We start from the raw sequence: 24628 nt of genomic DNA, 5'->3' as shown, positions 1-24628 counted from the left end.
TTACATTATGCTATGGTAAGAAAAATGTAAGCTCCTTCCATTAAAGGAGGGAGGTTCACTGTATTGTAGATCATCATTGAGTGCATGTGACAGCAATTGCGAGATGTGAATACGTAGATACAATGAAGGCGAATCATAATGGCATGCGGTCGGCTTTCTCATTTCCCATACTCTGTCTCCAGCGAATCCACCGAAATGATTGGAGGCCACCGGTTAATGCATTCTGTATAGAAAGTCATACGATGATTCTGTATATGAACAGAGTAATAAATATTAAATTTTATTCCTTCCAATATTTATTTTTTTCTATTTTTATCTCTATACATTCTAATTTAGCATATATATATATATATATATATATATATATATATATATATATATATATAATTGAAATTTGGATAGCGGAATATGCAAAATACGCAACACAAAAGTCAATGTTTTTGGTCAGCTCAGTTTGGGGACTACTTCTGATTTGTACCCTTTTCTTTCGGTGTCTGTCTGTGTTTATATGATATCTAATCTTACTATCAATGTATTTGGGCTCTTCTAATCGACTCAATGATATCTAATCTGTCCGTGTCTGTGATATCTAATCTTGCTCATGTATTTGGGCCCTTCTGCCCTAAGCCGATTTAGGGTAGATTTGTCATTTTATTGTGCTTATACGTACGCAAAGAACGATGAGAATAAAAGAAGTGAACAGAATCCTCTTATCACGAATCTTCTTGTGCTTGCAACCTAAAATTGATTTTTTTTTAGTTAGACGGTTTTAACATTTCAATTAACTTCAAAAATTTATATTGAAATCCTTATAACTACAAAAGTGGAATATTTTGTTGTATTTACTATAGTATTGTCAGTTTTATCAACAAAAATATGAAACTGATGGACAAAAAGATAATTTCAACATCCTATTTATATTTTCACTGGTGATGCAGTGTCGTGGGTAACTATTATGGATGAAGAAGAAGATGAGACAACGACATAAATGTCATTCAACATTTATATCGACGCTGACATAAATATAGATGCAGACTGATGAATAAATTTAGATGCAATGCGACGATTGCTCTACATATGTGTCGGCACTAACAATATTATGAGGAAGAGTGACGTTGTTTTGTATTTGCATCAATGTCAATGTAGATATTGAGCACCCATTTCGTTGCATTTGTATTAACACCGATGCAATTACCATGTGACGCCGATAAAACGACGAAAAGAGGTTACTAAGCATCTACGTCGATGTTGATGCAAACGTAGAGCGTTTGCATTTGTACCATCGTCTCACCTCTCATCCTCATTCTCTCTCCTCATCCCAACAATTACTCGTAACCCAACGATGTTATCGTTCGTTACCATCAAAAATATAATTAAGATATTAATTTTATTATTAATTAATTATTTTTTTTTGATAAAATTAATGATGTTACGGTAAATAGAGTTAGATTTTTTATTTTTTTAATTATAGAGATTCTATGGTAACTTTTTTTAAGTCTAAATACTAAGATGCGGTAATACGTAATTAACCCACCCAAAAAAAGAAATGATGCACCTGCTTTAGAATACGTGCAGAACCCGGAGTCCCGTTTTCCACAAGCACACGGCACGTACCTACCAACACCACCAGCTTGACGTCCCGTCAGTCGTTTCCGTTGCTCCTCTCTCCCACGTTAAACAACTCCGGATCCTTCGTTGGCTGCCGCAACAGCTGCTTTGTGTTTATCGAACTACTCCTCGGTATCGGTTAATCTAAACTGCTCCTCCGTTCTAATTCTAGAGATCTGGTCCATTTGGAATCGAAGTCGATTAAAAAGCGAAGCTCTTCGTACTCCTCCGACTTACCCGTCAGTTTACCTGTCGTGCTATTGGTCCTTACGCAGATATACAAGGAAATTATCCCTCACATGCTCGCACGCCTCTATTAATCTCTCCTCTCGCCTTCTTTGACGGCGTAATAATGGAGAACGGCCAAGAAAGCGGCGCCGGAAGCGAACATGCCACCGATGGAGGGAACCCTAATCCCAACCCGATTACGACGTCTTCGCCGACTGCCGGGGACGCGCCGCCCCCCGCTGAGGCGGGGCCCCCTCCCCCTCCGCCGCCCCCGGCCCGCACGCCTTTCACCAGCCTCAGCCAGGTCGATGCCGACCTTGCCCTCGCTCGCGCCCTCCAAGAACAGGTGTCCGTCCGATCCCTCGATCGCCTCCTGCTCCTCCGTGTGTGAATCACGTTTTAGTCTCGGGAGTGAGGGTTTTTGACATCTTTTTAATGTTGGCGATTGGGCGCAGGAGAGGGCGTACGCGATGCTGAGGATGAACGGCGTTGATGACAGCGATTACGAGAGTTCTGACGCCGGAAGCTACGATTACGATGGGGAGGAGGATGAGGATGGGGTGGGAGACGAGCCGGAACGTGTCGTCGAGGAGGATGACGGGAGCATCGAGGGGAGCGACTACGACGAGGACGCGTTTGACGCCAATGATTCTGATGCCGATCCAGCTGAGTTTGAAGACGATGAGGCATTCGCAAGGGCACTGCAGGACGCCGAAGAGCGGGAGGTGGCTGTACGATTGATGGCCCTCACAGGATTGAACGAATGTGAGAGGATGCTGGTTAGAGCTTACTATTCGTTGGATTATGGTCGCTTGGATCTTGAATTAACTTCTAGTCTGTTTCATTTTAGGGCCGTCGGATGATCATGGGGACCATGGCAGTAACTCTCAGGTGAATTGCCAAAATTTTCTCTTGGGTACTACTGGTTTCGTAACTCATATAAATCTTGCACTTGATGCTGTTGTTTGAATTGCAAAAAAAGGTTTTGTAGTTTTCCCTCATCGTTTTGTGCCATATCTCTGCTATTTGTAAAATACCTGAAGAAACAAAGGTTTTGCTTATATTTTGAACACTTCTTGGCACTTTCTTATGTTTTGAATGATGCAGAAGTATAATACATGTCTTATTGGTACCCAAGAAAGATTTTTATCAACAAAGCACACTTTTTATAGTATTGAGAAGTAAAAAAGAACAAATAAATAAACATGTGTTGCTGCTATGTGTTTGAAGTCTTGTGCTTCCATCATGTCTTATGTATCTATCTATTATAATAAGTGTGTTTAGGACTCATGAAGTAAAATATTTCTCTCTGATTATTTTGACAACAAGAAAAACTTAAAGAATTGCTTCTGAAGAACCTACTGCATTCCCCCTTTGTGATTGCTAATCTTGTAGTTATGTATGAAAGTTGTTAAAAGAAACATATGAATACAGCTCCTATTTGGTTTGATTGTGATTGTGTGCTACTATCGATCTAATTGTTGGACGGTAAAAGGTTTAGTAACAACAAGAATGATCATATCCATCTCATCCTTGATCTCCATTCATATTATTGCAGCCAACTACTCTATTATCCTCGCTTCTTTTGTTACTCTCCTACAACCTTAGTTCATATTCAGCTTGGCATAACTATATTATTCTCGCTTGTTGCCAAGTGATTTGCATTGGTCATTTTAAGTTAAAATTAAGTGTTCATAGCGAATTGGTAATTGATTGAGTCACCACTCCACAGATAGGAGACTGTTTAGCTGTGATGTGGTTCTTCTTATTACTTGCACAAGAAATCCCATTTGATAATGTTCACTCTCTTAGATAACAAAATACATATCATTTAGGATGTTTCTTAACAAAATTGTTCAGGAATCTAACAGCTTGAAGAGAGTCCAAACTTGTCCAAGTGCTTTTAAATTCATTAAATCCCTGCATGCTGTAGAGCCTCCAAAATTGCGCAGCTCTCAACGTGAAGAACAATATGAGCTCATGTTGCGGCACAGCTAGTAAGCAAGAATTCTTCCCTGTAAATCTTGAATGCATATCCCATGCTTGCTAATTTCAGATTAACTGGTGAAAGGAGCATCATATTCTAAAACAAAGTAATAATTCATAGGAAAATCTGGTAAGTCTTCCTGATTCATACTCATCTGCCACAGACTATTGTGGAAGGCACCACTTCCCACAATTGTAAGCAAAAGCTTTACATTATAATGACGCAATCTGGGCTTTGGTGTTTAGAAAATGAAGTCATTAGGGTGATTACATAGGATCCGAAGAGAGTTAGCAATTACAGCAAGGAAACTTCCATTAGTCTCGTTATCCAAATCTGGCCCTTCCTCAATCCACTTTCCTGCAGCCCATTGATCTTAAAAGATGAACTCCCAGTTCAGTTAATCTTGCATAAACTGCCAATAATTGAGGGAATGGCATTCAAATGATGTGTCTGGCAGAATCGGAAAATGGCAAACAGACCAGGCAAGGCATAGGAGGAGAATTAGAGAATCTGGTAACAGGTCTGACATCGGATGTCTACCCGCACACAAGCTTTCAAATAAAGATCTTCACCTTAGGAACCACAGTAAGTTCCCAAATTGGCTTCCAGCCAGCCTAGCTGTCATTCAAACCAGTCCTTGCCTCTTTGAATAAGATTGGTTACTGTTTAATTTTGTGTAATATTTAAGGTTGGATGTCATAATGTTTGTGTATAATGTTTCAGAAAGCACAATGTTGTGTAAGTTAAATAGTTACAAGTAACCACTAATATGTTTTCATGCTCTCATCAATATTGACCATTTACATCATAGACCAATTTAATTCAAATGAAAAGCTTTGGGAGAAATAAATGAAATGGTCAATTCAAACTCTGATCATTAAATTGGGGAAATGCTTGGAATGTAATACCTTGAACTTATGAGGTTGCCTTAAGTCATATTTTCCATTGCAGGATACTTGGCAAGAGGTTGATCCGGATGAATACTCATATGAGGTAAGAGATTTCCTTCCACCGAAAACACAAAAAGAAAAATCTAAGCCTTTCATTGCTTACTTCTCGAGTCAGTCTTTGATGTTACTGCTACTTTAGGAATTGGTTGCACTAGGTGAGGTAGTTGGAACCGAAAGCAGAGGTCTTTCTGCTGATACAATTGCCGCTTTGCCTTCAGTAAGTTACAAAGCAGAAAATGTGCAAGATGGCAGCGCTGAACAGTATGCATTTCCCTTTAGGCTTTTTGCTGTTGTCATTTATGTAATATGTGATATTAGTCTAGTGACAATTAAATGAATGCTGCAGGTGTGTTATATGCCGGCTGGAGTACGAGGAAGGTGATTCTTTGGTGTTGCTTTCTTGCAAGCATAAATACCACTCTGAATGCGTAAACAAGTGGCTCCAGATAAACAAGGTAATACGCTAGAAAAAAGAATGGTACCACTTTATATCAGATTACCAATCTAACTTATCATTTGGTTTTTCTGCTTCCACATCCACCTTGTTAAACCCTCCAAAACGATTAGTGTTTTAATCGATTATATATTATTTTCCCCTTGTAGGTATGTCCTGTCTGCAGTGCTGAGGTCTCTACGTCGGAGAGATGATCCGATAAAACCAAACCACAATCATCTTCTTGCAATACTCTTCGATGCCATTGCTTCTGTCAGTTGGTTATTCAGCGCTTCGTTATGATGAAGATCGAAGCAATTGGTTGTAACTTTTTCATAAAATGCTATATTATGATGCAGTGTTTAAGTTAATGCATTCAATGTGCTAAAACCTTTTCTTTGTGTTAACATTTGTATGATAAGGAATACTGTGTTAAACCATGGTGCTAAAACTGTCATAATGAGAATTGGAATTGTCTGCTTATATTCCATGAATCCTTGAACTATTTTTAGGATATGTTTTTAATGTTTGGAAGCAACTGATGAATTTGTACAAATTCAAGATTATGTGAATCAACTCACCCATTAACTTGAATGAAACATTAAGATTATAAATAATATATATATCTCATTTAATCTATATATATATATATATATATATATATATATATATATATATATATATATATATATATATATATATATATATTTGTGTATGTTGACCTGGTCAACGTGGGAGCTCAGGCCATTTTAATTTCAGACCATCCACCACGTACAAAGTGGAGGGAGTGAAGTGGATGGAAAAGAGGACGCAGAGATGAAACACCACCACACCTTCGCACCTCTTCCCCCCTTCCTCGGGCTCTACTTAAGGGCTTCCCCATGGCCTCAGAACCTCAAGCCGTCTTCACCACCCCTTCTTCGCAACCTTAAGTACCTCGTTTACGTAGAGGAGCACTACACCCCCACCATTCTCTTCGTCGTCCCTGCTCCCATAGGCTGTCAACGACAGCATCGCGGTGCTCGCTTCATCATCCCATTCCCTGAGCCACGATGGTGGTGTCGCCGGAGACCATTGCCAGGTCGTCGATCCGAACTCTCTTCCTCTTGACCCTGCTGGTTAGCGACGTTGCAGGCCGTAAAGGTGGTACCTCCCAAGGAGTGACGTACGATCGCCGCTCGCTGATCATAAACGGCAGGAGAGAGCTTCTCTTCTCGGGGTCCGTCCACTACCCCAGAAGCACGCCCGAGGTAGCCATCAACCTCGCTGCTTCCACTCAATCATGACGCAGAGGCTAACCAGGTGGTTTCCATGGTATGTGTTTGGCTGATCAGATGTGGCCAGAGATCATCGCGAGCGCTAAGCATGGCGGGCTAAATGTGATCCAAACCTACGTGTTTTGGAACCTCCACGAGCCTGTGCAGGGGCAGGTACTCACGTTAATACACTCCTGTCAAAGAAGCCATAATGCAAACGAAGCATTGTTTCTCAATCTCGCATTGCTTCTCAATCTCGCATTGCTTATCACAGTACAACTTTCAAGGGAAGTATGACGTGGTGAGATTCATCAAGCTGATCGAGAAGAAAGGAATGTATGCGACGCTAAGGATCGGTCCCTACATCGAGGCCGAATGGAACTATGGGTAAATATATGTTAGCCCCTGCCCTGTGTTCTGTGTTCTGTACATGCATCAGACGACTGACACTGTTGCTAGATGAACTTTAGAGGGTTTCCATATTGGTTGAAGGAGGTCCAGAACATTAGCTTTCGAACAGACAATCCACCCTTCAAGGTGTAGTAGGAAACAGTCTGCTGATGAAACATGATATCCTCGTACATGATGTATTAACACTTCTCACTTGCGTGCAGTATCATATGAAAAGATTTGTGGAAAAGGTGGTTTCCCTGATGAAGGATGAGAAACTCTTTGCTTCCCAAGGTGGTCCTATCATTCTCTCACAGGTTCCGAGTCCTCTCGTCTCCTCCATGTTGGTCCATCAGTTCACCAACTCCTGCTTTTCCACTGAAACAACATACAACAAAATCTGACCGCAACAGGTTGAGAACGAGTACAATAATGTGGCTCATGCATACAAAGACGCAGGACTGAGATACGTGCGGTGGGCAGGCAACATGGCTGTGGATCTCAAGACCGGAGTGCCATGGGTGATGTGCAAGGAGAAGTCTGCTCCAGGTCCAGTGGTAAGCCTACATAGCTCAAGCAAAGTGATACATTCTACTTGTTGAGGTATACATACATATATATATATACACTAATGGATCATGTAAAATGCAGATCAATGCATGCAACGGAAGGAACTGCGGAGACACTTTCGAAGTCCCTAATAATTCGACCAAGCCCTTCCTGTGGACAGAGAACTGGACTGCTCAGTAAGTATAAGAACAAAGCAGAAACGAAGGCCAGAAGGTGTCATGGTCAATCACCAACCTCGATCAGATTATTGACCGAAACATGAAGGTTTTGATGTGTTCAACAGAAGAAGTAATCTAGTCTTGCTTTGATGTGTTCAGATACAGGGTGTTTGGTGACCCGCCATCTCAAAGATCAGCAGAGGATCTTGCATACTCTGTCGCTCGGTTCTTCTCGAAGAATGGAACACTAGTAAACTACTACATGGTAATCATTGCATCGCTTCTTGATAGTAAGACTAGAAGAAGAAATCTTACCACAATGGCTTTGTATGTTCACTTCCAGTATCATGGAGGAACAAACTTTGGAAGGTCAGGTTCCTCTTTCGCCATGACGCGGTATTATGACGAGGCTCCTCTGGATGAATTTGGTTAGAACTCTAAAAGCTTAAGCCTCAGCCGCAGTTTCCTACATTGATTTGAGCTTCTAATTTGTTCATACAGTAGCAGTAGTAGTAACTCTGCTTTGGGATGATTGCTGCTTATTAAGGTCTGCACAAGGAGCCCAAGTACGGACACCTCGGCGACCTGCACCATGCTTTGCGGCTGTGCAGTAAGGCTTTACTCTGGGGAGTCTCTTCTGTCCAAACATTCGACATAGATGGTTTCGAGGTATAAACTGATACAACTGTTAGCGTGAGCAGAGTTGGTAGTGCAGTGCTTGATCGGAGTTAAGAGTGATGTGTTCTTGGTTTTACATGCCAGGCGACGGTGTATGAGAATCCTGGTATGAAGGCTTGTGCTGCTTTCCTCTCCAATAGCAATCGGAAAATAGAAGGCACCGTCAACTTCAAAGGTACAGATTACTATCTGCCTCGACGCTCCATCAGCATCCTCCCGGACTGTAAGACCGTGGCCTTCAATACTCAGAAGGTAAGAGGACTTCTCTGCGAGGACAGAACTCGGTCACATTTCAGATGCAGCGTAACCATGTCGATCTATTGAGCAGGTGATTTCACAGCACAATGCGAGGACGTTCCATGTAGCCAAGGAAACCAGCATGAACAACCAGTGGCAGATGCACAAGGACCACATTCCGAGATTTCGCGATACTCGGGTCAGATCAAGAAGTACCTTAGAGCTGTTCAACATGACCAAGGACACATCTGACTACCTGTGGTACACCACAAGGTGAGCAACTCATCATTTCCGAATGGCATTAGACATCATCAGGTTGGTGACTGTTCTTTCCACACCATCGCAGCTTCAGGTTAGAGGATGATGATTTACCCAGGAGGCATGACATCCGCCCTGTATTGCTGGTCTCAAACCTTGGCCATGCAATGCATGCTTTCGTCAATGGAAGGCACGCAGGTATGACTGCCTTGTTCCTCATATTCTCTGGTACATCAGACTCCCAATGCCTTCACGGTGCACACACTTGATGTATCTGAGTCTTCCAGGGTCTGGACATGGTACCAACATCGAGAAAAGCTTCGTCTTCCATCAACCAATCGCTCTAGGAGCAGGAATCAACCACGTAACCATTTTGTGCATGACAATTGGATTACCGGTACAAAGACGGAATCCTACAAGTTTCATTTCCTTTTGAGTCAAAGCTAGCAATGCTGATGTTTAAGATTTCTTCGTGAAGAATAGCGGATCGTACTTGGAACACAGAATTGCCGGCGTTCATACCGTCGTCATCCAAGGTCTTAACACGGGAACCCTGGACTTGTCGCAAAATGGATGGGGTCATCAGGTCTCTTCCCTCATTTTGATTTCAGTTCTTGATTTAGATCCAAAAGAAACAACTTGGTAACTAAGCGGAGTTCTTCGCTGCTGCACAGGTTGGATTGGTAGGTGAGAAGCTGGGCATATTCAACGAGAAAGGAGTCAACAATGTTAACTGGACGCAGGCTCAGAATGACATGCCGATCACATGGTACAAGGTATGAACTAAGGGAACCATGAATCGCTGCTCGAACATTTGCTGCTGCCTAAGGATCAGCGTTCCTCACTGTCCAATCTTGTCGCCAGAGGTACTTCGATGCTCCTTCTGGAAATGACCCTGTTGCTTTGGATTTGACCTCGATGAGCAAAGGAATGGTATGGATCAATGGCGAGAGCATAGGTCGATACTGGGTGTCCTACCTCAATCCCCTACAAAAGCCTTCTCAATCAGTGTAAGTCATCATGATCCGAGTCTCCTTGCACTACAAGAAACGAGTTACTTCCTGCTGATTCACCCATCGATGTCAGGTATCACGTTCCTCGATCCTTGCTGAAGCCGAAGGACAACCTCATGGTAGTCTTCGAGGAGCACCGAGGGAAGCCAGAGGGCATCGTGATGATGACAGTGAAGAGGGACAACATCTGCACCTTCGTCTCAGAGCTCTTCCCGGGACAGGCGTCGTCGTCGCTGAGGGAGAGCAGCAAGCTCGGTACGGTGGCACACCCAGAGGCTCGTTTGAAGTGTACAGGGAAGAAGGTGATCCATTCCATTGCCTTCGCCAGCTTCGGCAACCCCGAAGGCTTGTGCGGCAACTACTCCCGGGGGTCTTGCCATGCTCCACAGACCAAAGCTGTGGTCGAGAAGGTGAAGTTCCATTACCATTCGACTCATTTAAGCTGAAGCACACCAACTCATCCTCTTTGTTCGACGCTGCCAGGCCTGCTTGGGAAAGAAGAGCTGCGCGTTGTCGATGTCGTACGAAGCCTATGGAGCAGACATCAACTGCGTAGGGACGACAGGCACACTCGCAGTCCATGCTAAATGTGCACTCGGGAGCGCTTTGCAAGTAACTTCTGCAATCGGATAGAACACAAGGAGAAGAGATTGGAAGTGGTCGAATTGGATCTCGTCCTCAGCAATCTCATGTTAGGGAAGGTAGGTGGATGTAGTTGGTTCATTTCTGTTTGATCTTGAGGTTACAGTATGCCTCATCGTTCAGCTCAGCACAAGCCAATCATGCGTTGAGCATCCAAAGGGATCTCCCATTAGATTTTGATCGAATTGATCATGTTGTTCATGGAGACTTTGCATCAGCAATATTATGTGAAGTAAATATCTCGATTTTAGATTATTGTATTTTTTTAAGTAATATTAATCATATGAGGTAATTGTTGATGTATAATTTCGGATCCGATCCAAACAGCGTTAATGGTCGGATTCGGGTCTATGATTGTCAACCCACTGAGAACAGTTTGATCCGTTATGTTATCTACCGTTAGATGGGACGCAACGTTAGATATCAGCCCCAAAACCCTAAGCCCGACCGCCACAGTTTCCGTCCCCGTCCTCCGACCCCGTCTCTGCTTGGCCCAGTGGACAGGATTGGCCAGCCACAGCGGAGGTAAAGCCTTGTCTCGCGATCTCCGGCTTATCTCGCCCCCTTCTGCCTCTCTTTCTCTCTCATCTTGGTCTCACCCTCTTTTGGGTGATGTGGTGATGTAACCTGTAGTGGTAGAGCTCGATTACCTTGAATTCGAATTCGGCATATGGCATTCGGTACATATTTCTAGGGCTTCTTTATTGGTCTGCGCGGTCCAATATGGATTGAATACTATATAAATAGGGTTTTTGTGTTCCAGGTTTTGGAAGGGTTTTTATGTTCACGGGTTTTTTCGGTCTTTTGTGCGGCATACTTGTGTTGCTTTCCGCAGTGTATCTCAAGTGTCTTTGGTTAACCAATAGTCGAGATTTCTCAGGTTCTCTGTTTGGAAGCTTTATTCAACCACACTGACTGAATAGCAAGAATGGTTCTGAGGCTAGATTGGTAGTTAATTGAAGAAAATTTTAATAGATTTTTGATACATTGAGTTCGCACTAGAAATCACCATGAAAAGAGTGTGTTTTGTTTATGACCATCAAATTGAGAAATTTGATCAATACTATGTTTCATTTAGTGGAAACCATCGTAAGTATACTAAACCCTAATCCGAATGAAAATTAAGGTTTGACAAATGATCTGATTAAAGCAGTTTCCGTGTCTTGTGGAGCCACTAAATGGTAGAAAGCTAGTTTTCTTCATGTCACACCAATCTAAGTCTACCATTATCCTGTAATTTTTATGAAGTTCAATTCTGGAATGATACTTATGCATTGCCTGCTTAAAATAGCTGGTGACTGGACCATGGTAGATTGAGAGTGAGGTTATATATAATGGGAAAAGTTAAATTAATTGAAACCTCAAACAATGTTGACATATGCTTCGTCTTCTTATCTGAAGACGAGAAGTTGTTCTTGTCGGTAGGAAAGTTAGCTGTAACAACAAATTGCAGGTGCTTATGAATGTGGTGGCTCCGATCTGTTGGTAATACTTTGCTTTGGCATTGTTATCGCAGCCAAATTAAGTGATAGATTCAGCGAAAGCAAACTGTTCTCACTTCAAGGCTCTGATGTAGCCAAGTGAAGTACCTATGTCTCATTGTGATGAATAGAATGATACATTAAAGAATCAGAATATTGTAGCTTCCCGTGGTATTATGGTCAAGTGAAAAGTGGGTTCTGCAGTGATGGTGATTGATTATAGTCAGCAACTGGAGCTTTGATTATGGCAATTTACTGTTAGTTCTGCAAAAGTTGCCAGCATTCATCAATTCTGCAACTTTGGTGTTTGATGAGGGGACGAATGGTGACAGGCAAAGAGGAGGGTTTGCATGATTGTTGTAATCAGGACTGTCTGTACTGGTGCTTAAGTTGACAACAAAGGTAGTGGGAATAGGATGCCAGTGAATGAAAAGGATGACAAGGCAGTGTTTTGATTAAAGGATGAGGTTGCTTATGATGATGAGTACAGTTGATTGCAGGATAAGATTTAAGCAGCTGCAGTGGTTAATTTGTTTAGGGAAAGGCTGCATTATCAGTAGATGAATATGCAGGATCAGTTAGGCAGCAAGGGAACCAATGCAGTAATTAAATGTACATAGATGATCACGACGGACGTGAAAGGGTTCATAAGAACTTGATTTCAGGATTCACGATGAAGGATCAATCTCATTCATACTGTACCTCACCCTGGCGTAGAATTTTTAGATGATATATATACCATGATGCACAATATGTATGAGCTCAAATTTGTTTATGTACATGAGTATTGTAACTGTTAGATTCAGTGATTCACTGCATCATGACTAGTTCAGAAAGGTTTTTGAACACTAACTTTAGCCTGCATTGTTTTTTCTGCTTTGCTTTCAAGCAGATAGAGAAATTTTAATTACCCCAGTGTATCCATTGAAAAGGCCGGAGTAAGTGGAATATCAGGGTAAGATTTTCTCCTTTTTTTTTCTTTAAATTCTGTGTTTTAGGAGTTGAAAGATATGAAATATGGTAATCCTGATGGTCTGTAGAAGTGAGAGGCGAGAAACTAGGATTGTACAGCTCATTGTTTTGTGACTAAGAATATGGAAGAGTAATACGTGTCAACTTCACTGTATTTTTAAGATCGGTACTGTGGTATTCATTTCTTAGCATGCTTTTGGAAAAATTCATGTTGGAAGTTTTCGTTTGAAGAATTTTGAACATAAGTTTCTGTGCTCTTTGTAGTGAAAAGTTTTAGTTACCTGCACACCCATTTTTAAGCTGTTTGGTTTCTGATTGATTATTTAGTTTTCAGTTGCTGATGACTAACACAAATAAAAACTGAGGTATATCGTTAAAAATCTATTCTGCAAAAGTCAAATAAAACCAGTCTGAAGTGTCTAGAAATCACGGACAGGATGTGAACGGCACAAGAATAGTTTAGCTTTATCTAACTTTTAAGGGACTGTGAATCCCTTTCTGCTTAGTTCAATAGACTAGCTCTTTTCATCTGTCCTATCAACTTCTCAGATTATTTGTTGAAATGTGATGCCTAGTATGTCTCGCAATTAAGGAATTAATCATTGGATAAAATACCAGCAATCCTCATAAGATTTCATGTAAATTTTATGGTCATCAACATAGCACACAACATGCAGTAAACCAAATAGCAGTTTTCTCTAGACATTATTTAGGATTGGTAATATGATAAAATGCCATGCACAGACCACTATTGCTCTCATAATAAGTACATACAAGAATTTTGAATACTTATATGCATGACAGTTTTGTTTCTTCAATGTAACATGCAGATCTGTCTATAATGGAAGGTCAACTTAATGATGCTGTGGATTCTAAACCCAGAGTAAAGGCAACACTTCATCTTGGCTCAGAGACGTTTTCTGTTTGTTCGAATGCTGGCATTCTCTCCCAACAGCTGGTTACAATGAAAGACCAGAGTATGGCTATTCTGAAAGACTACATCACCAAGCATAATGCACCGAATGACGTTCCTGATGAAGTCGAAGTCATTGAAGGCTCTTCTGATGAAAGTGAAGAAGACGTTGATAACCCACCCAAGAAATCCAAAAAGCAAAACTAAAAGCTAGCTTCCTTCCGATAAAAGGAGCATGTGGGATGATGTAATTATCTGAATTATGCCTGTGGATTTTTTTGATTGGGACAAACTAGAACATTCTTGTTGTATGAGAAGTATTCAAACTCATCTCAAAGATAAAGCCAGATGATTGATACACATGCATGCATGATTCCTTTTAAATTGAATACGCAGGTTGGAACAGAGTGTTTCTCGTGGAAATTTCTTTAACATGTCTTTTTTTATTTCTGTAAAAGTTTAATGTTCTTATATTTGGGATTAATTAGAGATTATCTTATATAATTGATTATCTTAAGCATCTCAATCTTTGGAAAAATAAAATATTTAATTATATTTCTCTTCACCTTATCGATTTTATAAAATTAACATGTGTTAAAATTTTGCAATTATAATATTTTTATTAGTAAAATCGATAGTATGAAAGAAAAATGAGATTAAATATTTTATTTTTACAAATATAAGGATCAAAATATTAAATAAGATAATTTATAATTAATCCTTATATTTGTGTAGGGTACGATTAGCTTTCGAAAATACTTTATAAGTGCAGATATAACTAAGTTTCCTAAGATACTGTTAACATTCAAAATTACAAAACAATGTAAGAAATAATCAAATTAGGTATGTTTAAATCTTTATTTCTAATTTAAAATATATTTTTTTTACCTGTGGCATCTAAAATATTTTTCATAATCTATTAAATCTATACCTACCATTTTTTTTATAGTAACTCCATAAATTAGTTCCTGATTGCTGCCGCTGCTAGCAAAGTGATACAGAATTATCCATGTAAATTGCAAATTGTTCGTCAAAGAGGGTTATAGTTGTTGGTCGTCATAGTTTCCAACTACATGAGACATAGAGCACTCCCTGCTTAATGATCAACAAAAGGTTCGAAATTACCCCAAAAACATCCATCACGACTGCTTATGACTCGAAGGATGAGAAGGACGTCTGGAGAGCGCGGAGTGTTCATCACTCAAAGGCCCACTGGTTCTCCCTCCGCACCTCTTCCTCTTCCTCAGGGGTGAAGTCGTTCTTGATGTTGAAGGTTTTACGGATCTCCTCCGGTGTCTTCCCCTTGATCATGTCAGCTACGGTTTGGCAAGTTAAATCCAGCAGCCCTTTAATATTCAGATAGTTTGCAGCCTGTATACACCACCAAATCATTAGGGCCAAAAACACAATGCACAATGTATATATAGCTGACACCAAATAGGGGTGAAGGAAAGAAGAGAGACAGCCTTGTTTAAGGGGCTTTTGGTCCCACTTCATCATAAGCCTATAAGTACTAGGGTGTATGAGCTTTGTTGCAATCCCTCAAGACATAATGTTTTACTCCCTTTTTTATTTCAAGAAATGAAACTTTTGCCTCTAGATTATCCCCATGAGGTCTTCTCCCTCAAACAAGCGCTCTCGTTAGGGATATTGTCGATTACAATGATCAGCCATCACTAATAATAGTCTGCAATTGATCAACAACCTACCAAGTGATTCATGATCAAACTGTAATTGATGATCACCTACCAACCGGCAGTCAACCATCCTAATGCAGTCCTACTGTGCAAACATTTCGAAACACAAAAAATTTAGAAAAAAACAAACAAAAAAAAGACAAAATCCAATTATATATTAACATAAGACACTAGAGTTGAGGAGTAACGAAGATTTTGACAAATAAAGGTGTTCATTATGATATTAAATCCTTGTTAAAAAACATTATTTTCAGTTGCTCTTCCGGTGATTACATTTTTAAAACACATTAATTCTTTTTTTTTTCCATGCTGGTGAAACCAAGGGATGAATTGGAAGAGTGACTGTAGAACCCATGTTAGCAGATCCATTTTCAATGGGTTTCCCTAGTCAAACTAAACCCCTGCAGATTGATACATATAAATATAGATTTGCATGTACCAAATTTATTAGAAAATCTCCCCCACTTAAATTCCTAACACGCTCCTTAGGTCAAACATATATCATGCACAAACTTGGATAACCAAAACCTCACATAGGTGATGTGGAGTTTGGAAGCTCTATGACCACCGCATCATGTTTTTGCTACACTAAAGATTCATCAAAATCTGTAATCAGTCCCAACATGGCCAATGTGCTAGATATGGTTGTTGCTCTGATAGCATATTTGCTGCAACTTGAGCATGAAACCATATGGGCAATATTACCATAATTGATAATGCTATATAAAGCTTAGCCCACAGGCAGTGTGGGGCTAATAAGATTGGTGTATTACACATCCACAAGTTTGCAAATTCATGATCCATGCTAAGAATCTAATGGTCGTCAAATAACACTAAGCTCAAACATTTATTTACTAAAAGATGTTAATAATAGAATTTAAACCACTAATTATAGAGGCAACCAAGAATTTTTAATGATCAAAGATCTTAACACTATTACCTTATGTTTCATTATGGTCCAACAATGACCAATGATTGCTGTCCAAGATTGTACTTTGCAACAGATGATTTTATTACCCAAAAGCTATCAATGAACAGTATCACTGTTCAGTATTTGATGCCACTATCAACCATCAAGTGATCTACGAATGACTTTAGTCTATTAATGATTAGTAATTAGTGATGCTGTATTAAACCAATCGTTACCCACATCTGGGGTTCCATCAACCATCAACATGTCTATAAGGGTAATGCTTTACAATCGTTACCCACATCTTGCACTACTACTATGGTAAGTTAGACTAAGAGTTTAAAATAACTCTCAGAAAAGCAACACTATTGGCTTAAAAGACACATGTATAAACAAACAAACCCTTAGGATAAATAATCTCAAACCCTCACAAGCATGTTGTTATACGAGCACTTACTTGACAAAAAGAAAGCCCATAGGTTAGATAATCTGAAGCCCTCACAAGCTTGTTCCAATCTAAAACCTCACTCAAAATATATATACAAACTCCTTCCAAGACTGATTGCAGAGATTTTAGGATTATATGGCACTTCAGAAGCTTAACTCCAATGATTCAAGTAGCTTGTAGATGAAGATCAAACCAAAGAGACTATTGTGTGTGTGTGTGTGTGTGCATGTACGCATGCGCATATGCATGGGTACGCAGTGGGCGCATGTTTGTGCATATGGTGTTTGTGTATGTGCATGTGTGAGTGCATGCATATTCCTGTGCATGGACGCATGTGTACGTGAGCGTGTGCATGTATGAGCAATTCTCTACACAACAAGCAAAAGCTAAACTAATAGATAGACAACTAGCTGGGTTTACAACTTAACCGAGAGAGAAAGACAAAGCAAAGATCCTGATATGAAAACAGTCAATAATTATAATATAGCAACATTAAGTTAAAAAAAAGGTAACAGAAGCAAACTAGTGTTCTCAGGATTAATCATGCAGACAATCTAGGATGACTCTTTTCCAAATTGATTAAATATAAGAAAGAATTACAAAAACAAAGAGACTGAAATATAGATAAAGTATCAAACACCTATGCATTTAACAGAAAGTAGGATTCCAACAATGCATTTGTTACTCCTAAAGATTAAAGACCTATCTGAGACAGCTCTTCAGCCAGATAAAGAGTACAAAACAAAAATATGTGGCATTGTCAACTTTCCCATGAACGAAATATTAATGATACTGAAATAAGAAAGAATTACAAAAACAAAGAGACTGAAATATAGATAAAGTATCAAATACCTATGCATTTAACAGAAAGTAGGATTCCAACATTGCATTTGTTACTCCTAAAGATTAAAGACCTATCTGAGACAGTTCTTCAGCCAGATAAAGAGTACAAAACAAAAAGATGTGGCATTGTCAAATTTCCCATGAACGAAATATTAACGATACTGAAATCGCAAGTAATGGAACACCAAGCGGCAGCAAAATCAGCCTTTTCGACACTAAATGCCAACGCAAACACAACAGATCATGATGATGTATTGTTTCCCAATTTCACAAGTGACCATCAGCGTCAGATTAAATCTCATGGACTAGCCAGAAATAGATAACAATGAAAATTATCTCGACATTTTCGTCAAATTTCCCTACATTTGTTGATAAGCAATAAATACTATACGTCTAAAATATGAATATAGATCTAATAAGTAATCCATCTACATATACATTAATGAAAGCGTGTAAATTAGGAAACCAAAACGGACCTATCAGTTTAGAAGCGAACAAGGAATAGAAAAGGGGAAAAGCAATGACAGAAACGGAATCGGTCAGGGATCTCACCAGGATAAGGTCGAAGAGGGTAGCCTGATCGACCTTGACGAACTCGGCATCCCAGGACTTGAGCTCGTCGTCGGCGAGCTTGGAAGAGTCATCAGAGGATTTGGAGGCGGCAGCAGCAGAGGCGTCGACGTGCTTCCTGCAGTACTCGATGACCTTGGCAAGGATCTTGGAGGTCACGTTGGGAAGCGGGATGCCGTTCTCAGCGCAGTCGTCCTCGATCATGTGCTTGATCGTCTGCGACTCCATGGCCACCGCCTCATCGACCTCGAACACCTCGCCATCGGAGCTCTTGAGCGTGATCATCTTCGCCATGGCCGCCGCTTCACGATATGGAACCTGACGCAACAAGGGATCGCGATGGAGAGAAGACGAAGCCCTAAATGTACAGATCGAGACCAGCGCTATCCGATCCGGCTTGGCCGACCAAAGTTGGAGAGCCTTTAAATTTATTGGTAGGGCAAAATTCCTCTTTTTTCTTTTTTTCGTACTGTTTTATTTCTCTCGTGATATATATATATATATATATATATATATATATATATATATATATATATATATATATATATATATATATATATATATATATATGTATATACATACATGTATATATACATATATACATATATATACACATATATATATACACACACATATATACACACACATATATATATATATATATATATATATATATATATATATATATATATATATATATATATAATGATTGAAGTCGATGGAATTCAAAGAAAATATGTGAAACTTTCCATCAATGGCTCTGGACATGCTTAATTAACTCAACTCAGATTAACACCAACATGCACTGCCATAAGAACATGAATTAAGCAAACTGGAAGCTCTTCGAGTTCCATCTCGAACTCCAAACAGCAAACCCATAGCCACGTCAACGGGGCGGCGCTTCCACCTTGGTTCGGCGAACGCCGGATGAGAAGGAATCCAGCCGAAGTTGTCTTCGAAAAGCCATGATGAACGCCTCGGCTCGTGCATTCAGCTCCTCGGCATCTCCTTCTTCTTGCGGTTCGAAGCCTCCTTTCTGCTTCTCCTCCTCCTCCCCCACCCCCACCGAAGCTGCATAGCTCGAGCTCTTGGATCCCCTACCGCCGCTCTTTTTCTTCGTCTTTCTCCCTCGCCTTCTCCCCAGATTAGGCTGGATGGAGATTACCACGATGGACGCGATAATAAGGTTTAAGAGCAGCAAGAGAAATGGGGGTGGAGCCACTAGGAGAGCCAAAGGCCATTGGTGTAGCACACAAGGTAGAAGCTTCTTGAGTCCTGAAACGAAGAGCGCAGTTGCAGCTGCAGCCAAAGCGATCTCCACGATCTCTTCCTCTCTCTTCAGCCGCTTCTCTCCCTCCATCTTGATTTCCCTCGTCAAGCTGCGGTGCGGTCTTAATTCCCCCCTCGGAGCTTCGTTTGTTCCCGGTGCTTCTGCATGCCCTTATATAACATGACACCCAACGCAAAGCAGCTTTTCCTTCTTCTTTTCATGGACCGCAGTGGGCAGCACGCGACCGGAACCTTTTTGTCGCGCCTGCCGTGCCGACCACCACGCAGCGATCGTGATGGTGTCGGAGGTCTAATCCGGGCGGTGATCGGCTGAACTATTGGACAGTTTGGATTGTGCTGTACCGTATAATACGTAGGAGAGCTAATCGAGCAAAAACGATCATTAGGTTTCTTTTCTCGAACTCACATGCTTTGAAGCTGGAGTCTTTTACGCTGCATGTAAACGCATCAGCTGCAAGTTACGGGACAGCAACCAGCCTTGTGAGCGAATTGGACATCATGACGTGCCATGTGCTCGGTCAACTGCTACTTGTTAATAGTGCATTGCTATTAATATTTTTATCATTATAATACACAATGAATGATGTTAATTAGAGCTTCAATTAGTATTGCAAGTATAATTACAGAATTATACTTGTAATATTTATGATTATATATACTACGAAATACGAAATCATTGACTTTAGGCAGGTATATACAGGTAATTACTCTCCCTCACGCCGAGTATGCCACGAACTGCAAACGTGTCAGTTAAAGATTACTTTTCCTATAAAAAAAGGCGTCTGCTTTTTCAGCGTGTGCTGTGGAGTTCAGTTCGCAGTCTGATAATGTTTTTGTTTTTGTGTTTTTTGCAGTATGATAAGTGATAGTAAAGTAAATCTATGTAAACTTTTCTTGTGTGATGTGTGATGAGAGTGCAAATTAACGGGTTAAGACTCAAATTAATTTATAAAAATATGATAGATGAAATTAGTCATTCAATCAAATCAAATTATGACATTTGGTATCAGAATTATTCAGATTAGGTTTCATACATGCATGCTAGATTTGCTTTGCTTTGCTTGCATAATAAGAATGCTTCTAATTTGTCTGTATTAATATGAAAAACTAAAAAAATTATTTTTTTTATAATATTGATGTAATTAATGGATATATTTTATTTTTTTCTAAAACTCATCATGATAAACTTTTTTAGGGACTTTTTTAATTAAATTAATTTTTTTTCTTCTCTTATATAATTTTTATTAGTTATTTTAATAAATAAATATTATCAATTTTGGTCTTCTTATTATAAAACCAAACTAATTTTAGAAAATATTTGATCTACATCTTATTCTATATTCTATCACTTTTATTTGTTACTTCATATAATGACTTATAATTTTGATTTCTGTACTATGAGAATAATTTTAGATCTCTCTTATTCCTATTAATTGGTATCTAAATCTCAACTTTTTTATTAAATAAATCACTCAACTAAACTCTTCCAACCATCAATAATATTACTATCAACTCTCACACTATTGTATTGTCATTTTTTTTTTTATGACGTTTCCTTCCAAGATGATCAGTTAACTAGTATTGGATCCATGTTTTCTTGATAATGGATAATTTAGTCAGTCAGTCATTGGTGCGATGAGTAGGCTCCCAAAGAATTATCCGCTTTGAACAATGAGCGTACTCGTACGATTTTATCCTTTTTGGAATATAGTAATTCCTAAAGGTGTCTCTAAGGGTAAGAGAGATCTGACGAACTTATGAGTCCTTTTTTCCATACTCCTCAACTAATATGAAACTAAATGATCTTATCACTTCTCTTATCTTATGTGATCTATTCTAAAAGTATTTTTGTTCATGAAAGTTGGACACTATATATGATCTCCTCTTGTAAGATAAAGAGTCAAACCCAGTATATATCTTTCCCTGCATAGTATTTCATACTGCCACCGATTCCTATACATTTCTTTGTCTTCTATACTATGACCAGTTGTTTGCTGCCTTTAAGTGCAGCTTAATAACGATTGGTTATCTTAAGTCCTTTTATTGGACCTATTCATTCCTATGATCATTTGGCTTTGCTGAAGGTGATGTGTCATCAGTCTACATATAGGAAGAGATAGAAAGGATTTGAGTCAGAATACTATGTACAGAAGAATCCTTGAGAGATTTCCTTGTTTATTTGTTATATTCCAAACAAATTAAACGGATTTCTTAAAGAAAACAGTGAGTCAAAAAGTAGAATTGAATGTCTTTGTTGACCAAGTGTTGGATGACAAGGGAACAGCAACAAGACAGCTTCTTTGAGGTAGAATTCTCAGAGGAAGCAGCATAAGCAAAGGCAATATAAATGAGAAGAAGCCTGAGTGAACAAGGAAGGTAGAGGGCAGCTTGTCCACGAAAACCTGCACTGAGTAAAATAGCTCAGCCTTCGGAAGAAGGCTGAGAAAGCATCGACCCGTAGAACAATACCTAAAGCTGTCCCGACAGGGAGGGAGGTGGCATTTGTCGTGGAAAAAAAGGTCTCATCCTGCGCTTTCCTAAAATGGAGCTGTTAACGTCCTCTGGAGGGTGGAGCTCTTTGTAGCCACCGGGAGCTGATGCACCGTAGCTCTCTTCAGCTGCACAAACAAGCAACGAGCAGTAGCATTAGACCTAATCGATGGGGACAAACGAAGGAGTGCTTAGGTCGAAGGAGTACCTCCTCGCACTGTCTCTTCAGGAACCTGTTCTCGTACAGTAGATGATCGACCGCCTGCTCCAGCTCGTTCGTGTAAGCCTGACGCACGCAAGACTGTTAAAAGAGGTAGAAGTCGATCTGATGGAGAGGAGTCGGTACCTGTTTCCGGGCTCTCGATCGAGCTGCCGACTCCCTGTTCTTGATCATCCGTTTCTTCCTGCGGTCGACGTCAGTCCCGCTGCTGAAGCTCCCATTCCACCGCTGCTCCAGCGCATGCTTCTTAGGGCAGCAGTCGACGACTCTACCACTGCCGACCCCATCGATGCTGGAGTCAAGACAGCCGAAGCTGAGGCTGAGGGGAGCAGGAAGAATGCGATTACTGGTTTCCTTCAAGTTCCCACCGAAGGAGCAGGAAGCGGCTGCTGTGCTGGCGCCATAGAGCGAGGGAGAAGGCGTGGAGGGCACGTCTTCTTCTCGAAGAGAAGAGCTCAGGCTGATGTCCTGCCACACTTGTTCCATGCTGCTAGTTGGCCATAACAGCATGGACCAGAGAGATTTGAGGCTTGTGGTCTTAGAGGAAGTAAACCTGGGTCAAAATGACGAGATCGCATCAAATTTTCTTGGCTTCGATCGAAAACAGATCGAGGAAAGATAGGAGGTACTCAGCAGCTGTCCAATCCATCATCTAAAATACGAGACTTCACGTGGTGCTGCGTCCTCGGCTCTCCTTTACCTCGCTTTCTTTATGCCTCTCGACACGGCGCCTGCCTGCCACAGCCAATGGGGCACTCGAGAGCTTAGCAAGGAAATAGACGGCTACCCGGCAATAAACAAAAAGTACAGTTAAAGGGAGTATTTGTTGTAAGTATAAAATAATAATTACGTTATTATACGAAATAAATTTAATATTAATATTTTAAATCAAATATTTATATATTTAAGATTAGACGAGTGTACCTTTCTATTTCATTCAAAATATTTTTATCTGATCATATAACATAATATCTAGTAATTAAGAATATTTTTCTAATTAATATCAGATTAAACAAAACCACATAATTTAATATTCTCATCCATTAATTTAATTATAATATATTTTTATTTAATTAAATAAGATAATATAATCTAACACATGTACGATGTGACTGCTACACATCTTGATAGTGCTAGCTAGAATTATAAAGATGAGAGAGAGAAGATGGAATCGTACGCTGTTATCTGCTGTGGGTGCACATTCTACCACCCTCAAAGCTGCTCTGATCGTTGATGCATCGCGACATATACATAATCTCATAGGAGAAAGAAATGATAGTAAATGTATATATGACGTAAGCTTATATCATAAGAAAATGTCGGTTGCTGACGGATAGATCTAATTAATGTCCCAATAGGTACAAGTCGTATCAAATGACAGTCAACTCACAGAGGTTGGATTCATCTATTACAACGTAACGTTGAACATAGATAGCCATGTGAAGTCTTCGTCAACCAAAACATACTATATTAAGCAGTCCAATAAATCTCACCAAAGATAACGTAAGCGAGGAAGAGACATCGAACGATATTGAAACAAGCACTTGAGGAGGAGAAGTCAATCTACTCCTAAATAGTTGATCACGAACCACAAACCTATCACCACAAGCCACCACGTCGTCCTTGCTACGGATGCGCCGGCATTACCGGGCAGCGGTGGCGGTGGAGATGTCGGGAAGGGAGACTCTCCGTCGCCACCTCCGCTGGGGCTCGGGCTTGCTCTCGCCACGGTGATCCCGAATCTCATCCCGCCCCTGCAGTGTCCCTTGACGTTGCACAGAAACCAGTACTTGGCGGCCCGCGTCAGGTTCACCACGTCGTTGCCGGAATCATAAGAGCTCATGACGCCGGAGCTCACGTCGCAGGATCGGAATGTATCTTCCACCACCCGATACACGTCATGCTGTCCCCTGATATAGCTGAACACTGCACCCAATAACATACGTTTACATGGAGCTGGAAGACGAGATCAGCTGGTGATCGGATGGTGATCTCTTACGTAGAGCATCGCCGACCGTGAAGTTGTACTTCTGCGCCCACCTCTGGTAATCTAACCCGTACGTCCATCCCTCGGCGTCGCCGACGGTGTAGGATGCAGCCCCGACGAGGTTTTCAAGCAACAGAACGGACATGAAGACGAGGAAGAGGGTGTAGCTTATGATGGAGTGCAGTTCCATGGCTGATGCGTCGTTCTGCGGGTGATCCAGCTTTGGCAATGGCTGGTCATCATCTACTGGTGTGGATGAGTACTTATCTGGGAGCTCTACCAAGTCAACTGTTGGACTCATTCCCCCTATACGTAGTGAAGTTAATCCCTGGGCTAAAATACTTGCATGATAATGACTTCTGCTAATGTATGTTTGACAGAAAAAAATTTTCCTCCCAA

The 24628-nt window shown here is 40.4% G+C and overlaps 5 protein-coding genes across 6 annotated transcripts; 2 read left to right on the top strand and 3 right to left on the bottom strand.

The window, feature by feature from the left end:
• Positions 1-1857: 1857 nt before the first annotated feature.
• On the top strand, positions 1858-5689 carry LOC103980658 (E3 ubiquitin ligase BIG BROTHER-related). Its single transcript, XM_009397112.3, has 7 exons — positions 1858-2182; positions 2292-2601; positions 2687-2727; positions 4775-4816; positions 4913-5034; positions 5120-5228; positions 5377-5689. The coding sequence occupies exons 1-7, from the start codon at positions 1961-1963 to the stop codon at positions 5419-5421; spliced, it is 891 nt and encodes a 296-aa protein (XP_009395387.2). The 5' UTR covers positions 1858-1960; the 3' UTR covers positions 5422-5689.
• A 569-nt stretch (positions 5690-6258) lies between these two features.
• On the top strand, positions 6259-10212 carry LOC103981561 (beta-galactosidase 11-like). The gene is made up of 18 exons (XM_018824694.2): positions 6259-6456; positions 6541-6636; positions 6737-6849; positions 6933-6999; positions 7077-7169; positions 7266-7409; positions 7504-7598; positions 7740-7845; positions 7924-8008; positions 8128-8249; positions 8343-8510; positions 8587-8768; positions 8842-8951; positions 9041-9150; positions 9232-9339; positions 9428-9529; positions 9618-9763; positions 9840-10212. The coding sequence occupies exons 1-18, from the start codon at positions 6259-6261 to the stop codon at positions 10210-10212; spliced, it is 2418 nt and encodes an 805-aa protein (XP_018680239.2).
• Positions 10213-14767: 4555 nt separating this feature from the next.
• Positions 14768-18670, bottom strand: LOC103980656 (SKP1-like protein 1). The gene is made up of 2 exons (XM_009397110.3): positions 18225-18670; positions 14768-15145 (listed from the first exon to the last, which is right to left on the bottom strand). Exons 1-2 carry the CDS (start codon positions 18534-18536, stop codon positions 14972-14974), a joined length of 486 nt encoding a protein of 161 aa, XP_009395385.1. The 5' UTR covers positions 18537-18670; the 3' UTR covers positions 14768-14971.
• A 3073-nt stretch (positions 18671-21743) lies between these two features.
• LOC103980653 (ABSCISIC ACID-INSENSITIVE 5-like protein 2) lies at positions 21744-22960 on the bottom strand. 2 transcript variants are annotated; one of them, XM_009397107.3, is made up of 3 exons: positions 22369-22960; positions 22231-22323; positions 21744-22150 (listed from the first exon to the last, which is right to left on the bottom strand). In XM_009397107.3, the coding sequence occupies exons 1-3, from the start codon at positions 22750-22752 to the stop codon at positions 22070-22072; spliced, it is 558 nt and encodes a 185-aa protein (XP_009395382.2). In that variant the 5' UTR covers positions 22753-22960; the 3' UTR covers positions 21744-22069. The 2 variants fall into 2 exon arrangements, with proteins under 2 accessions (XP_009395382.2, XP_009395383.2); XM_009397108.3 differs by having other exon boundaries at positions 21745-22150; positions 22231-22308; positions 22369-22959.
• Positions 22961-23566: 606 nt separating this feature from the next.
• Positions 23567-24532, bottom strand: LOC103980652 (blue copper protein 1b). The gene is made up of 2 exons (XM_009397106.3): positions 24242-24532; positions 23567-24168 (listed from the first exon to the last, which is right to left on the bottom strand). Exons 1-2 carry the CDS (start codon positions 24528-24530, stop codon positions 23801-23803), a joined length of 657 nt encoding a protein of 218 aa, XP_009395381.2. The 5' UTR covers positions 24531-24532; the 3' UTR covers positions 23567-23800.
• Positions 24533-24628: the final 96 nt, after the last annotated feature.

The sequence above is a fragment of the Musa acuminata genome, chromosome BXJ2-4 (genome assembly GCF_036884655.1).
Source record: "Musa acuminata AAA Group cultivar baxijiao chromosome BXJ2-4, Cavendish_Baxijiao_AAA, whole genome shotgun sequence".
NCBI lineage: Eukaryota > Viridiplantae > Streptophyta > Magnoliopsida > Zingiberales > Musaceae > Musa > Musa acuminata.
The sequence above is the reverse complement of the archived record's forward strand: the minus strand, read 5'-3'. Positions and strand labels throughout refer to the sequence as shown.

Bases quoted from the DNA above. Each gene is read 5' to 3' on its own strand.
- LOC103980658 (XM_009397112.3), top strand. From the start codon at position 1,961: ATGGAGAACGGCCAAGAAAGCGGCGCCGGAAGCGAACATGCCACCGAT. The intron at 4,817-4,912 runs GTAAGAGATTTC...CTGCTACTTTAG, and splicing joins CGGATGAATACTCATATGAG to GAATTGGTTGCACTAGGTGA. The intron at 5,035-5,119 runs GTATGCATTTCC...TGAATGCTGCAG, and splicing joins CAAGATGGCAGCGCTGAACA to GTGTGTTATATGCCGGCTGG.
- LOC103981561 (XM_018824694.2), top strand. From the start codon at position 6,259: ATGGTGGTGTCGCCGGAGACCATTGCCAGGTCGTCGATCCGAACTCTC. The intron at 9,340-9,427 runs GTCTCTTCCCTC...GCTGCTGCACAG, and splicing joins AAAATGGATGGGGTCATCAG to GTTGGATTGGTAGGTGAGAA. The intron at 9,530-9,617 runs GTATGAACTAAG...TCTTGTCGCCAG, and splicing joins TGCCGATCACATGGTACAAG to AGGTACTTCGATGCTCCTTC.
- LOC103980656 (XM_009397110.3), bottom strand. From the start codon at position 18,536: ATGGCGAAGATGATCACGCTCAAGAGCTCCGATGGCGAGGTGTTCGAG. The intron at 15,146-18,224 runs GTGAGATCCCTG...TGGTGTATACAG, and splicing joins CCCTCTTCGACCTTATCCTG to GCTGCAAACTATCTGAATAT.
- LOC103980653 (XM_009397107.3), bottom strand. From the start codon at position 22,752: ATGCTGTTATGGCCAACTAGCAGCATGGAACAAGTGTGGCAGGACATC. The intron at 22,324-22,368 runs GTACCGACTCCT...CTCTTTTAACAG, and splicing joins GATCGAGAGCCCGGAAACAG to TCTTGCGTGCGTCAGGCTTA. The intron at 22,151-22,230 runs GTACTCCTTCGA...TTGTTTGTGCAG, and splicing joins TGAAGAGACAGTGCGAGGAG to CTGAAGAGAGCTACGGTGCA.
- LOC103980652 (XM_009397106.3), bottom strand. From the start codon at position 24,530: ATGAGTCCAACAGTTGACTTGGTAGAGCTCCCAGATAAGTACTCATCC. The intron at 24,169-24,241 runs GTAAGAGATCAC...TATTGGGTGCAG, and splicing joins CACGGTCGGCGATGCTCTAC to TGTTCAGCTATATCAGGGGA.